Source organism: Physeter macrocephalus, chromosome 8 (genome assembly GCF_002837175.3).
Source record: "Physeter macrocephalus isolate SW-GA chromosome 8, ASM283717v5, whole genome shotgun sequence".
NCBI classification, from domain to species: domain Eukaryota; kingdom Metazoa; phylum Chordata; class Mammalia; order Artiodactyla; family Physeteridae; genus Physeter; species Physeter macrocephalus.
Window position 1 is genome coordinate 81,944,074 of NC_041221.1, and position 12,910 is coordinate 81,956,983.

The window sequence follows — 12,910 nt, forward strand, 5'->3', positions numbered from 1 at the left end:
AAAAATCTTTTAAAACTTTCACCACCATAAGACCTAGGATATTTGTGATATTTACCATACCAAATTCCAATATTCCTATAGCATTGACTTTAATCTTTCCTCTTAAAATAGAGTCATTTTCTAGCTTACTTTAACAAGCATTGCAAAATACTTATTCTTCATTTAGTTAACAAACCATACTGAGCATCAACTATGTACCAGGCAATGAGGATACAACAAACAACTTATTACCCAATTAATTATGCAATTACGAATTTGAAAAGCGCCATAAAGAAGTATTGAGTGCCATGACTGTACACTAGGGATTGATCTAGTTTGGGGAGGGGGCTTTGGAAGGCTTACTTGAGAATAAAACGTTAAAAGCCTTGAAGCGTGAGTAGAAATTAATTGGAAGAAGAGAAGGAGTACCATACAAAGAGAAGAGCATATATAATGGCTTGGAGATAGCAAGATGCATGTGGCATTTGACAAACTGAGGAGACTCCTTTGCATGGAACTCAAAGAAGAGGCGGAACTTGTGCAGCGTGAGGCTAGAGAAATAGGCAGGGACTTACCTTGTTAATGAGTTTGAACTCCATCCTAAGAACAATGGAAGAAACTATGGAAGGGTTTAAAGCAGGGGAGCAACAATCTAATTTACATTTCAAAAGTTTGCTTCGCTAAGGCACGGAAAATGGATTTGAGGGAGTGCAACAAGAACGGATGCCCAGATCAGCTGCCAGTAACCCAGGCGGGACATGATGAAAGCTGGAACAAGGGAGGTAGCAGTAGCGATAAAGTGGACAGATATTTAAGAGGTAAAAGGGATCGAGCATGATGGGGATGGGAGCAGTTGTCCTGGTGAACTGAGTGGATTGCCAATTTTTCCACCAAGCACAAATGCTGGTGGTAGCCGGGTTTTTTTTTTGGTTGGGGGGGGCGGGGGGAGGGGTGGCTAGTAGAGATAAAGAATTGCTCAGGAGACTACAATTTCTCTCTTAAAGGAGAACGTCTTTGGCTCCACAGGGTGTTATTTCAATTGAACGCTGAACTAGCATTGGGCAGGACTATGGGGCACCGCCCTTCACCCAGTAGGGCCCCAAATGTCCGTTTTACACTTCTATCACAGTGATCCATTCCCACTGCGCTAATAGTTTTATTTTACTTCGGACAGAAAAACGTAACTCCCTCCCGCCGCCAATCCCAAGAAATATTTGCTTTATCTTTCGAAGTCCGGTACAAAGATAATTTCTCAGGGAAGTCTTTCGGGCCTTTCCCACCCCACGGATCCTTCCATCCATCTCGCCCACTATGCTGTGCGTTCCACACAGCACGGATTGCGCACTCTCAACTTCGCGTCTCCGGGGTCCAGAGCGGGGCCCTTCAAACACTGCGAGCTTCACATTTTCCAATTAGCCACATTTACTGGCGCTGAGAGGTACCATAGCGCCTGACAGCCGCACCTCGGCGTGTGAGCCAATTGCCCCCCGGAAGTGACGCGCTGTCAGGGACGACGTGCTTCCGCTCCCGACTGTCGCCCCCGCCGCCGCAGGGGGACGGGTTTCTCTGGCCTGCCAACTCTGCTGCTCTGGAGGATTCGTGCGTGGTAAGAAGCTGCGCGTGGGGTAGTAAGGTGGTGGGATCCCCTCTTTCGTTCCCTGGGACGCGGCGGGAGGGCGGAGGGAGTGGCGGCTAGGTCCCCGAGGGCCCCCAGCGCTAGGTGGGGCTGAAGCACCGGGCTCCGCGGCGGGCCCAGGCCGCCGGTGACGGGATCCGCCTCAGCTGTAGGAGGCTGGCCGCTTGGGCCGGCGCGGGCCAGCCCCACTGGGACCCGTCGGGTCGAATGGATCAGGCCGACCGGGTACTCAGAGCTTCCCCTGTTCCATGTACTCGGGGGAAGGATAACCTGTCTCTTGAACAGCTCCAGTCCCCACTGTGACAGTCACAGGATCTGCAGCGACGAGTGCGCGCGCGTGGTGTAAAGTGGTGTGCACAGTCCCACACCTGTTTATTGCCTCCGCCCCGCAGCTTGTGTTGAAGGGATGTCGTGGCAGGAACTGAGGTTTTCCGCACGGGATGCTGATGCTGCCCTAAAAGAGGGGCGTCTTAATAACTGAAAATGATTTGAAACAGCTGGGCTGGAAGTAGCTTACGCTCTGATTAGTAAAAGGAAGACTCGGTATTATCACGTGACTGCAAACACATATTTTGCTTATCAATCTGCAGGAAAGAGTTGTAATGACAGACTTCAGGTCAAAGGACAGGAGTTGTGTATACTTACTAATTTGCTGTGCAAATTATTTGCGATGAAATGGCAGACTAAGCAAGAAGATTGGAAGAAAGTAGACCTGGGACTTAGAGATAGGAAAATAAACCGCTAAGAAAAGTGCAGAATTTTGGAAAAGTAACTTCATTTACTATTACTATGTGATTTAATTTTGGAAATAATTTGGTTTCTTAATGAATTGTTTTCCAGTTTGAAGCAAGTATTTATATCCGTGTGTTTTTTGTTGTTACTGTTTGTTTTCTTACTGGTGTGGTAGCAAGGGCTAGATTTACATTACAGGCATATCTCTGCAGCATGTTATAGAATTAAATATACAGATATCTAAATTAAGTTAAAAAGTGTTTTAATAGTTAAAACTCTAACATATGAGTACAGGTGATATAGTGATATAGCATGTATCTTTAGTTTCATTTTTTTTATTTGAGATGGTGACTAACTGACCATGCTTGTCTTAAAGACTGATAAACATCTGATGAAGCCATGACCAGGTGGGCACGGGTTACTACCACACAGAACAAAAGACCCTTCCCTGCAACATCATGGGAGGACATGAAGAAGGGGTCCTTTGAGGGAAAAAGCCAAAACCTACCAAAGAGTAAACAACTTGAAGCCGGTAGTCTGTCCCTTAAAAATCATGCACCCCAAGCAAAACACAAAAAGAATAAAAAGAAAAAGGAGTATTTAAATGAAGATGTGAATGGATTCATGGACTATCTAAGGCAAAACTCACAGATGGTTCACAATGGACAGATGATAGCAGCAGACAGTCAGGAAGTCAGGGAAGAAATTGCAGTTGCTTTAAAGAAAGATAGTCGCCGGGAAGGAAGACGATTAAAAAGACAAGCAGCAAAGAAAAATGCAATGGTAAGATTATCACTTCTACTAAAATGTTACTTTGTATGGCTAGAAACTATTATTCATACACTCAAATATGTATTTTAGCAGAGTCTGATTGTGGTTATGTACTAGACTTATACGGCATCTTTTTGAGGGCTAGTAATGACACTAGGACTTTTTTTGAACACCTCCTCTATGCTAGACACTTGACGTACTGATTAATTATCACAACATACAAAGATGGTGGCATTATTTCTATATTTTGGGTAGAAAACACTGGTGTGCAGCTAGGTTAAGTATCTTGCCGAAAGCCACTTAGCAAGTAGCAGAGGAGAAATTCAAACCCAGGAAAAGGTGTTACTATTTGATTACTTAGAATAGTGGTTGGCACTTTATAAGTATATGCGTTATTAAATAAATGTGAACCTAAATGAGCTGCTAACTCTATGTAGTTCAGCCAAAAGAAAAAAAGAAGATATTTAAACCCAGAGTCTGACTTTAAGACCTATGTTCTCACCCCTTCCAGTAGCCCTTTTTCAAACAGCCACTTTTAAAAAAGATCAAAATAAGGGGGAAGGTTAAGTACATACACGTTAGATATGTGTGATTCCCATTAGTTGGAAAAGATGTCTCCTTTTATCTTTATCCATGAAAAACTGATTGCACAGGAAGGAGATCTAAGAAGAATTATACTGCTTAGTAACAGAGCAGAGTAATAGCAGAGTTAAAACTCCTTGAGACTCTCCCTAGTCATTGCTCCCTCCTTCCCCATGTTACACTGAGAGGAGTGCTGGGGGCTACAGGTTTATTTCCGTGGTGCCAAGACCTAGATTATAAACTCTGTCAGACACAGGAAATGAAATACTTGGTATAATTCTTTCCCTTTTCTAGCAAGGGATTCTTCTAGCAGGATACTACATAAGAATCAGGATTTGTTGCTATTTTACAGTTTTATTTTTTATTAGAATTACTACATGTAGAGCACTGTTGGCACCAGTGTAGACTTGAAATATTACAGCCTCCATAAATGTGGCTTCTGACTATTTGCAGGATTAGTTTTATGCAGTGTCATATTTAAAGATTCTTTTGTGGAGATAATGCTGATAAAATGTTCCGTATGGATAAATTAGGATAGAAAAGGTAATCATTTCTATTTGGATCAAGATAGTTTTGTTGAAATTATACAATTTTTAAATATTTTAAAGTCAAGTTAATTTAATGTAAAGATAATTTCATTGACGTAGGCGGTGTGGTGAATTGCATACTTTTTGAAAAAGTTTAGTATTGTGACCTTTTAAGAGAAGTTTTATGTTTCTAATTAAGGGGAAGGACATTGTTTTTCCCCCCCAAAAAAGAAATTCTTTATATTAAAGCATGCGCTTTAAATAGTATATGGCTTGTTGAGACCCTTCAACTCATTTTCTTGTTTTTCTATTTAATACCTCAGACTAAGCAGACTAAGCATCAGTTCTATTGTTAATAAGTTGACATCTAGAAATTTACCAGTCCACTCTCCACAATCCCATCTACATTAAATTTAAGGATCATTCAAAAAGTTTGTATTTGGTGGAGATTAGGTTTTTACAGATAAAACCCCAGTCAGTAAGCTGTCAGGTTACTAGAGACAACCTTGACTTCACCAAGAATCCAAGACTTCTTATGTTGGTGATCCAGTTTTGGGTAGTAACTTTTCCTGCAGTTGTAGAATAAATGAATTTTCTTTGTTAGCACTAGCTCATTTTAAATGTAAAAGTTAATAAAGACTAAAGGGACTCATTCTTTTCCAGTATGTTATTAAACAGGAAAAAAAGAAAGTGAGGGCATAGTTGCAAAATATTATTTTACCTACTGAATTTGCTTTTTAAAAACCTTGTGCTTATTTCGAAAAAAAATTAAATGATGAATTATTTGTTATCCAAAAAATATACCTTTTTCCAGTTTAAATAAAATACTTTAGCTATCTACCATCTTTGATTATGACTGATATTCTCATTCATTGCAGCGAAGAATATCCTGCAAATTGCTAGGTAGTACGTAAAGAAACCAAACCATTGTTCAATGTTAGACTGGAGCCAAATAATTCATCTTAGAATTATACCTTGAAAATGTGCATATATTCTAAAATGAAACCTCTATTTGTGAATATTAAGGAATATGTATGAAAGATATAAAAATTTAAGTATACATTTTGGTATGAAATATATCTTATGATTCGAATCATAATTTAAATGGAATCACTTGACCCAAATTCATTCAATTATGTGAACTTTAAAAGTGAAAGTATTAATTTTGAGTGATAATTTTTATTGTCATTGTCCATCTCCTCCAGAAAACTCAGTGTTTCTAGGTACAGACATCCCCATTAATGAAATGAATAGTCCATATTTGCTTAGTTCATTTAAGCAATTACCTCCTACAAAGACATTTATAACTTGTGTCTAAGACTGAGAGATTTATGGATTGAGGGTTTTCAAAAGCACTGAAACTCTCTGATGGAAAATTCATTTCTTATGGTTTAGGAATATGTGAAATGCTTTTTTCTACAGATAAAATAGTGAGATTTCAAAAAAGGAACTAGATAACTTTAAAATGAGGAATGTTTTAAAGACATTTTTGATGATTAGAATTAATAAAGCCAGTGTAGTGTTGCAGTGTGGAAATTCACATTTTTGTTTTCCTAGATATGTTTCCATTGTAGAAAACCTGGCCATGGGATTGCAGATTGCCCAGCTGCCCTTGAGAATCAAGAAATGGGCACTGGAATATGTTACCGGTGTGGATCCACAGAGCATGAAATAACCAAGTGCAAGACTAAAGTAGACCCTGCTTTTGGTATTAATGTATCTTTTTTTCTATCAATTTTTTTATTTGGTTAATGGGGAAAGTGGCCAGTAAGTAGCCAACTTGTTTTTTCATTGTTGACAGGGTTTGTTATGAGTGTGTCACTTTATTTTGAAATCAAATGAGATTAAACTTTAAATCATGTAAAAACAAATATGTTTTTTAAACACTCTGAAAACACTCTGAGAATACAGTGTTTTAAGATAATATGAATCACATTTTATATATATATATATATATATATATATATATATAAAACTAACTTAACAGGAACTGTTGATTGTTACAGGTGAATTTCCTTTTGCAAAATGTTTTGTTTGTGGGGAAATGGGACATCTGTCCAGATCTTGTCCTGATAATCCCAAAGGACTCTATGCTGATGGTGAGTACTTTTATATGTCGAAAATGGTGAGTCATCATGCAGTTGTGATTTAGTTTATACTTAAACAGTTTTTAAATAAATTCTTGAGTAAGTAGCAAAATCTTGAGAATTTCATTATCTTTATCAAGCACTATTCTATGTACTAGACTTTTTGTGTAATGTAACTTGGTATTATTTTTAATACATCAAATCAGAAAAAACTGACGTGTATATTTCAAAATATCTGTGCTTGCTTCAGCATCATTTGTGAGAGTATAAGTATCTACTTTTAAACATAACAGAAGCAAAGGGATAATTTCTCAAACGAGGATAAGATTTAAAAAATAGTGTTGTGAATTTAATCTCAGTCTAGCATACGATTTTGGGTAGAAGGGTTGGTACACACTATTTATATTTGTAGTAACTTTTGTTTCTGAATGTTTTCCTTAGTTAGTTGTCTGGCATGGGAATCAAATAACTTTCTTACCTTTAGCTCAACTAATGGCTTAAGGTGCCCACAATAAAGTCTGTGAGGACTTTAAGGAGGAGGTTGTCATCTGTTAATGTGAGTCATTTATTAATGTGATGCTGGTACCATCAGGTTCTAGAAACCACTTGTATTGTGACTGGGTTCCCTTGCAGAAGTCCAGTGAAAAAGCATAGCTTTGGAGTTAGACCAGTTATAGCCTCAGCACTGCCACTCATTAACTGTGGGACTTTGGCCAAGTTAACTTCTCTCTTCTCAGTTTCCTTACTTGTAAAGTGGAGATGAGAAAATTGTATTTCATTGATTCTAAAATGCACATTTTTTTCACATTTTAGTATCTCTGAACTCAATGTATCTTACTGTTGGGGGGTGTCACATAATTGGAAGGTTTTTTTCTAGAGAGCAATGTAAAATAATGATACACCTTATAATCAGTGGTGTCTTAGATTTGATGAATTATGGTATTTTACTTTGAAGAGTTATGAGGATTAAAATATATTATTCAAGTGCCTCTTGTATTTCACTATGGCATCTACAATAGTAAAGAGTCCTGGACCTGGAAGATGCTCAAAAGTGCCTTTCAGTTTTGAACTTAAGAAACAGGTCATATAATATGACTAGTGAGCAAAGATGCCTTTGTATGGTCAACCCAAATGACTAGGTATAAAAAAGTGCAGCAAGGGGAGTAGGTCACATAGAAGTGAGAATTCATCCTATTAGGGTCATTTTTCTGAGTGAGTCACTTAACATTATCAGCATGATCGTGATAATGCTTGACCGTTAAGCAATAGTGTTCGACCACTCAGTGAAGACTCATTTTAGAAACCAAATGTGTTGTAATTCACAGTCCTGGAATGTTGCTTAAAGAAGGCCAATAGGCATTTTTACTCGAGTTAGGATGCCTGGCAGATAGAAGGCACTGAAACAAAAGTTAATTTCATTCCTTTTGTAATTGCTCACCCCCATCTGACCTGTACAGCAGAGCAGTGGTTCCTAACCCTTTGGGGACCTCATAGCACGTCATGGTTAAACATTCTGATCATTAAAGAGTCTGATTATGGGCTTCCCTGGTGGCGCAGTGGTTGAGAGTCCGCCTGCCGATGCAGGGGACATGGGTTCGTGCCCCGGTCTGGGAAGATCCCACATGCCGCGGAGCGGCTGGGCCTGTGAGCCATGGCCTCTGAGCCTGTGCGTCCGGAGCCTGTGCTCTGCATCAGTGAGAAGCCCGTGTACCACAAAAAAAAAAAAAAAAAAAAAAAAAGAATCTGATTAAAAACTGTGGGCATTCTCCTCAAAAAAGGCATCTGCACACAGATTTTTCTCAGTTCACAAACCTTTCCCTTTCTAACCGTGGTTAAGATCCAGGCTTCTGTGCAGTGGCTCTTGGACACTCCAGAGGACATGTACCTTCCGTCATATCTCACTTCTCTTTCCCACATCTGCCCTGAAGGCCAGGGGCAAGAAATGGTGGGTAGGTACAGTTTAGTGCTCTTTGAGGTCAAGAGGAATGGAGAATGGACTTAATAGGAGTAAGTTCCTGGCTCCAGCTACCTTCGCAACTAACAAGGTTGTGAGGACCAAATAAGATGTGAAAGTGCTTTGAGACATTAAAAGCCCTATGTAAGTATTAGAGGTTTTCAATTACTCTGTTCTTTTTATAGGTGGTTGCTGCAGACTTTGTGGCTCTGTGGAACATTTAAAGAAAGATTGCCCCGAAAGTCAGAATTCAGGTGAGATCTCTGGGCCTCCATTTAGAAGGGGTGAGATTAGTATTCCTCTGTGTTTTTGCTGAATTTTGTTATTAATAACTTGTTGATGTACAACTGATTTTAAGGCTGCCTGGTTTCCTACTGCAGTGATGACTTCATCATTTCTTTATCAGCAGTACTAACTGAGCATCCGCTGCTGTTCTCAGGTGGGAAAAAAAAATGACCAGTAAGCCCCAGAGGACCCTGATTTTATAAAGCATCTTATTCATAAATATTTTTATTTGCTAACCCATGTATTTAATAATAGAGCCAATTCTGTTACTTGAAGGAAAGTATTAATTCACTAAGAGAAAATAAGAAATTTGAGAATAACTTACAGTATTCTTATGATTGAGTATCCTCATGTATGTGAAACCAAAAGGACTCAGTTAGTTGCAAAAACTGCCGAAAATATTAAAATTATGTTATCCACACAGCATCTGGCCAGTTATATTTTCTTCCCAGTGAAATACTACCCTCGGTCATCGAAAACTTCATAAATGTTCACCAAACCTAAGGCAGATTTTTTTGGGATGTGGAGACCATTATTACATTAGTTTACCTAGCTTAAAATGATGATAATCCTGTGTGAAAGAAAGCAAGACAGTAGGATAGCCCACTAGTGCTTCTTGGGGAAAAAGCACATTTCTTTTTATATCATATAGTCATGGTACCACACAAATAAGTCTGCCCATTCCTACTTCCTACCCCTAGTATTTGAATCTGAAAACCAAGAGTTCTTGTTTACAATTTTGTCTAGAAGAAGATAGTCTTTACTACACTGTAGGCAGTGAGATTGAAATGATGAAGTGGAATTTGAATTCTCCCTCCTGGGAGGATTGCCTCTTCCCAAATGACAAGACTGACAAGCAGATGTTGTATAATTTCACAGGTGGAATCTTGTTCATTTGAAACTGATGCTTCATAAGTCTTGCTGTTTACAGACTCTTGGAATTCATTGACTCTATAATGATGAACTCTGGGAAAGAATGAAAGAGCTTTCTCATCAATTCGTGCATTGCAAAGCAGTTGCTGCATTTCCCTAATTGGGATGAGAAATTGCCTGTGGTACTCTGAAATCAAGGGTTATAATCATTTACAGAATTGCTCCCTTTCCTTTAGTGATGGAGTCTTCTCTCTTTGTGATTATTCATGTCAAAACTAGTTCCTTTGCTAAACCAATACCAATCTAGGTGGATGTATTTGATGACTGTTTCTCTTACATTCTGACTTTTCTATGTCTTTACAGATCGAATGGTCACAGTTGGTCGCTGGGCAAAGGGAATGAGTGCGGACTATGAAGACATTTTGGATGTGCCTAAACCACAGAAACCCAAAACAAAGATACCTAAAGTTGTTCATTTTTGATGATTAGTGCTATCATTTGTTAGCACCTCATTGTTAAACATTCTGAACTGGGCCTACTTCATAAGTTGGACCTGGACTCTCCCTTGGAGTCCTGTATTGTAGATATCAGTATAATCTAGGTGTGGTCAAACCAGTTCCTGAGTTGTGTCCGTCAAGGAGCACTTCTACCATTGTTTGGAGAAAATCACTGAATAAAAGTATAATATGTTCAAAATGGATTTTCTAAAAGAATATATTTTTAACCAACAGAACTTAGGTGTAACTAAGTGCTTGCCTGATTGTAACAATCATCTTTTTCTAAAAACAAAATTATGCATTAATATGAACTATCCCTAAACATAGGGTACCTGCTTTGCATTTGGAAATGAATTTTTATTATATTGTTTTCTTGGTTCAAAGTATCAATTTATTATTATATTAGAAATTAATTTATAATTGCCACAAAATCTGTATTTTAAAAATATTTAATAAAAACTCACTTGCTATTTACTTATTTTTTTGAATACCTAATTTTGGATTGAATGAGCCATTGTCTATTAATGTCCATGTAACAATCCCTTTGGAAACACAATCTTTATGAATCGTAGATGAGCTTAATCTTTATTAATTTTTGTTTTAGTTTTGACATAAAGAACAAATTATTGAGGTTAAAATAGAAGAGTATCTCAACTTAACAGCAGCTCTTTCTTTGCCCCTGATTTTCAAGAGAGAAATTCTACCCAAAATTCAGTTTGTGCTATTTAACCAGAATGATGATGGCACATAACAGATTGTCTATCAGACTTAATAGCATTTTGTTCACATGTTTTAGATGAGTCAGGATGAGATGCAAGCATCATCATCATCATAACAGAGTTAGAACACTAATCAGAGACCCATTAGCTTCTTTGTTTGATTTGATGAATACATGCATACTTAATACATATATTTCACAAGGCTTAAGCCTCCCATTGTACTGTATAATGGAATGACTGTTGGATTGTGTGTTTCATTTGGAATTTTACCTGATTGGATACATTTGTAATGAAAGGAAACAGCTGTGATTAGTTACTGATGTTTCAAAAGCAAAATATTTACCAAATAAGAAAAGGAACACTTTTCTGTTTTAATGTCTGTACCTCTGAACATTTCTAATCTTAATAGGAGCTGTTCTTTTTTTTTTTTTCAGTGACAGAGGAAAACATGACAATATGGCTCAGCATCCCAGAACTTAAGGAAGTGAGTGCCATTTAAAAGGAATGGTACAAGTCATGCAGCTGGAAAAGGACAGCAGTGCTGCCCTGGTCATTTAGTCTGAACACACCCAGATTTATTTCACCTGTCCTATCAGGAGCAAAAGGCTCTGGAAAGTCAAAAACCTGTCAGCTGCAAGTTAAGTCTAATGTTTTTTATGTAGTCTTCAATGCAGGGATGTCCATTTTGTCTTCCTTGGGGTTACTTTGTTTATATTTTAATGGTCTATAAAGTAGACGTGAAATCATTGGAAATAAATTTCAGGTGCTGAATGTAACATTGGAAAACTATGTGGACACTTTGTTAAAGAAACTCACCAGAGACAGAAATTCTGACATCCTCAGAGATTGTGTATTGCTTGATGTTGGTTATTTTCTTAACTAAGAATGCCAAAAGAAGAAGGCACACATTTACTTTATTCATTATATATTTTCCAAGGACCTACTATGTTCCTGGTACTCTTTCAGGCACCTGAGATTGTGGCAGTGAATAAGACAAACAAGGCGACATGCATTCTGCTGGGGCTGAAGAATGCAGAGGAGACTTAGGAACAAAAAATACATATCAGAAATATCAGTAAAAATAATATCAGAGGGATATTTTATAAATTTTATAAATATTTTGTTGAATTCCCTAAGACTTAGTGGTTAGCACTCTTTTCTTCCTTTAGTCCTTTGGAAATGTCATCTCTCTTTACAAGCTTATCTTTTACTTTTCTGTGGCTGACTCCTGAATCTCCATCTTGCCCTAAAATCCCTGGTTTCAGTTCTGTCTTCTCACCTGCCTGCTGGACATTCTTACTTGGATGTTGCACTAACACCTCAAACTCATAATAGCTTTAGATCTCATCACTTCCCCTGAGGGAAAAAATGGACTAATTCCCTTTCTTGTCTCCATTTTATTCAGTACAATTATATTCCAAGCCTGTAGGCTCGCATCTGAAGTTACTCTTTTCTTGACATTCTCCCCACCACACCCCAGAGTCAACCCTCTCTTACATCATTTAGGCATCTACTTATAATCTGCTTAATAGAGAGTCTTTTATGACCAGCCTTATAGGAAATAGCTTTTTCCTCATCCCAATAACTTTTCATTCTCTTGCTGTCTAAATTTTCTCCATAATTTATGTCCCTACATAACACTATTTGTCCCCTCCACCAGATTATAGGTTACATGAGGGCAGGAATTTTGAGTCTTACTCATTATCCTCAGAAGTGCTTGGCGCATACAGAGCATTCACACTTGTTGAATGAATGAGTGAATTAAATGAATATGTGATAGAATTAACACAGAGATGATGCAAGAGGCTGGGTAGCTACTTCAGATTGGATAATCTGGGGAAGCCCTCTGAGGGGAAGACTTTTAAGCTGAAATCTGGATGACAAGAAAAAATCTGTTGTGAAGATAATGAGGAAGAGCGTTTAGGGAGAGAAAATAGTCAAAGCCATGAGCTTGCCATATTTGAGGGGCAGAAAGAAGATGTGATCTTTTTGACTGGCTTCCTTCACTTAGCATAATGTTTTCAAGGTTCATTTGTAATGTTACATTGTATAGTACACAGGGAGGTATTAGGGAGAATGCCTTGGATATCTTGATGTGAGGTAATAAGTAAATGCAATGATACTGAGGAAGGAGCCTTCCTGGTATAGTTGAAAAACAGCAAAGAGGCAAATATGGTTGGAAAAGAGAGGGATAAACTAGTAGAAGATCAGAGAGTTAATAGGGGTCATATCTTAGAGCCTCTACCAGTTTCTGCCGCATAAAAACCA

At 38.1% G+C, this 12,910-nt stretch overlaps 1 protein-coding gene across 2 annotated transcripts; it reads left to right on the forward strand.

The window, feature by feature from the left end:
* The first annotated feature begins 288 nt into the window (after positions 1 to 288).
* On the forward strand, positions 289 to 11,201 carry ZCCHC9 (zinc finger CCHC-type containing 9). 2 transcript variants are annotated; one of them, XM_055086644.1, is made up of 7 exons: positions 289 to 1,585; positions 2,724 to 3,130; positions 5,785 to 5,935; positions 6,234 to 6,326; positions 8,454 to 8,522; positions 9,790 to 9,893; positions 11,077 to 11,201. In XM_055086644.1, the coding sequence occupies exons 2-7, from the start codon at positions 2,747 to 2,749 to the stop codon at positions 11,077 to 11,079; spliced, it is 804 nt and encodes a 267-aa protein (XP_054942619.1). In that variant the 5' UTR covers positions 289 to 1,585; positions 2,724 to 2,746; the 3' UTR covers positions 11,080 to 11,201. The 2 variants fall into 2 exon arrangements, with proteins under 2 accessions (XP_054942619.1, XP_007121980.1); XM_007121918.4 differs by lacking the exon at positions 11,077 to 11,201 and having other exon boundaries at positions 9,790 to 10,397.
* Positions 11,202 to 12,910: the final 1,709 nt, after the last annotated feature.

Excerpts from the sequence above, each read along its gene's own strand:
- ZCCHC9 (XM_007121918.4), top strand. The coding sequence starts at position 2,747 with ATGACCAGGTGGGCACGGGTTACTACCACACAGAACAAAAGACCCTTC. Across the intron at positions 3,131-5,784 it reads CAGCAAAGAAAAATGCAATG|ATATGTTTCCATTGTAGAAA; the intron begins GTAAGATTATCA and ends TTGTTTTCCTAG. Across the intron at positions 6,327-8,453 it reads CAAAGGACTCTATGCTGATG|GTGGTTGCTGCAGACTTTGT; the intron begins GTGAGTACTTTT and ends TTCTTTTTATAG.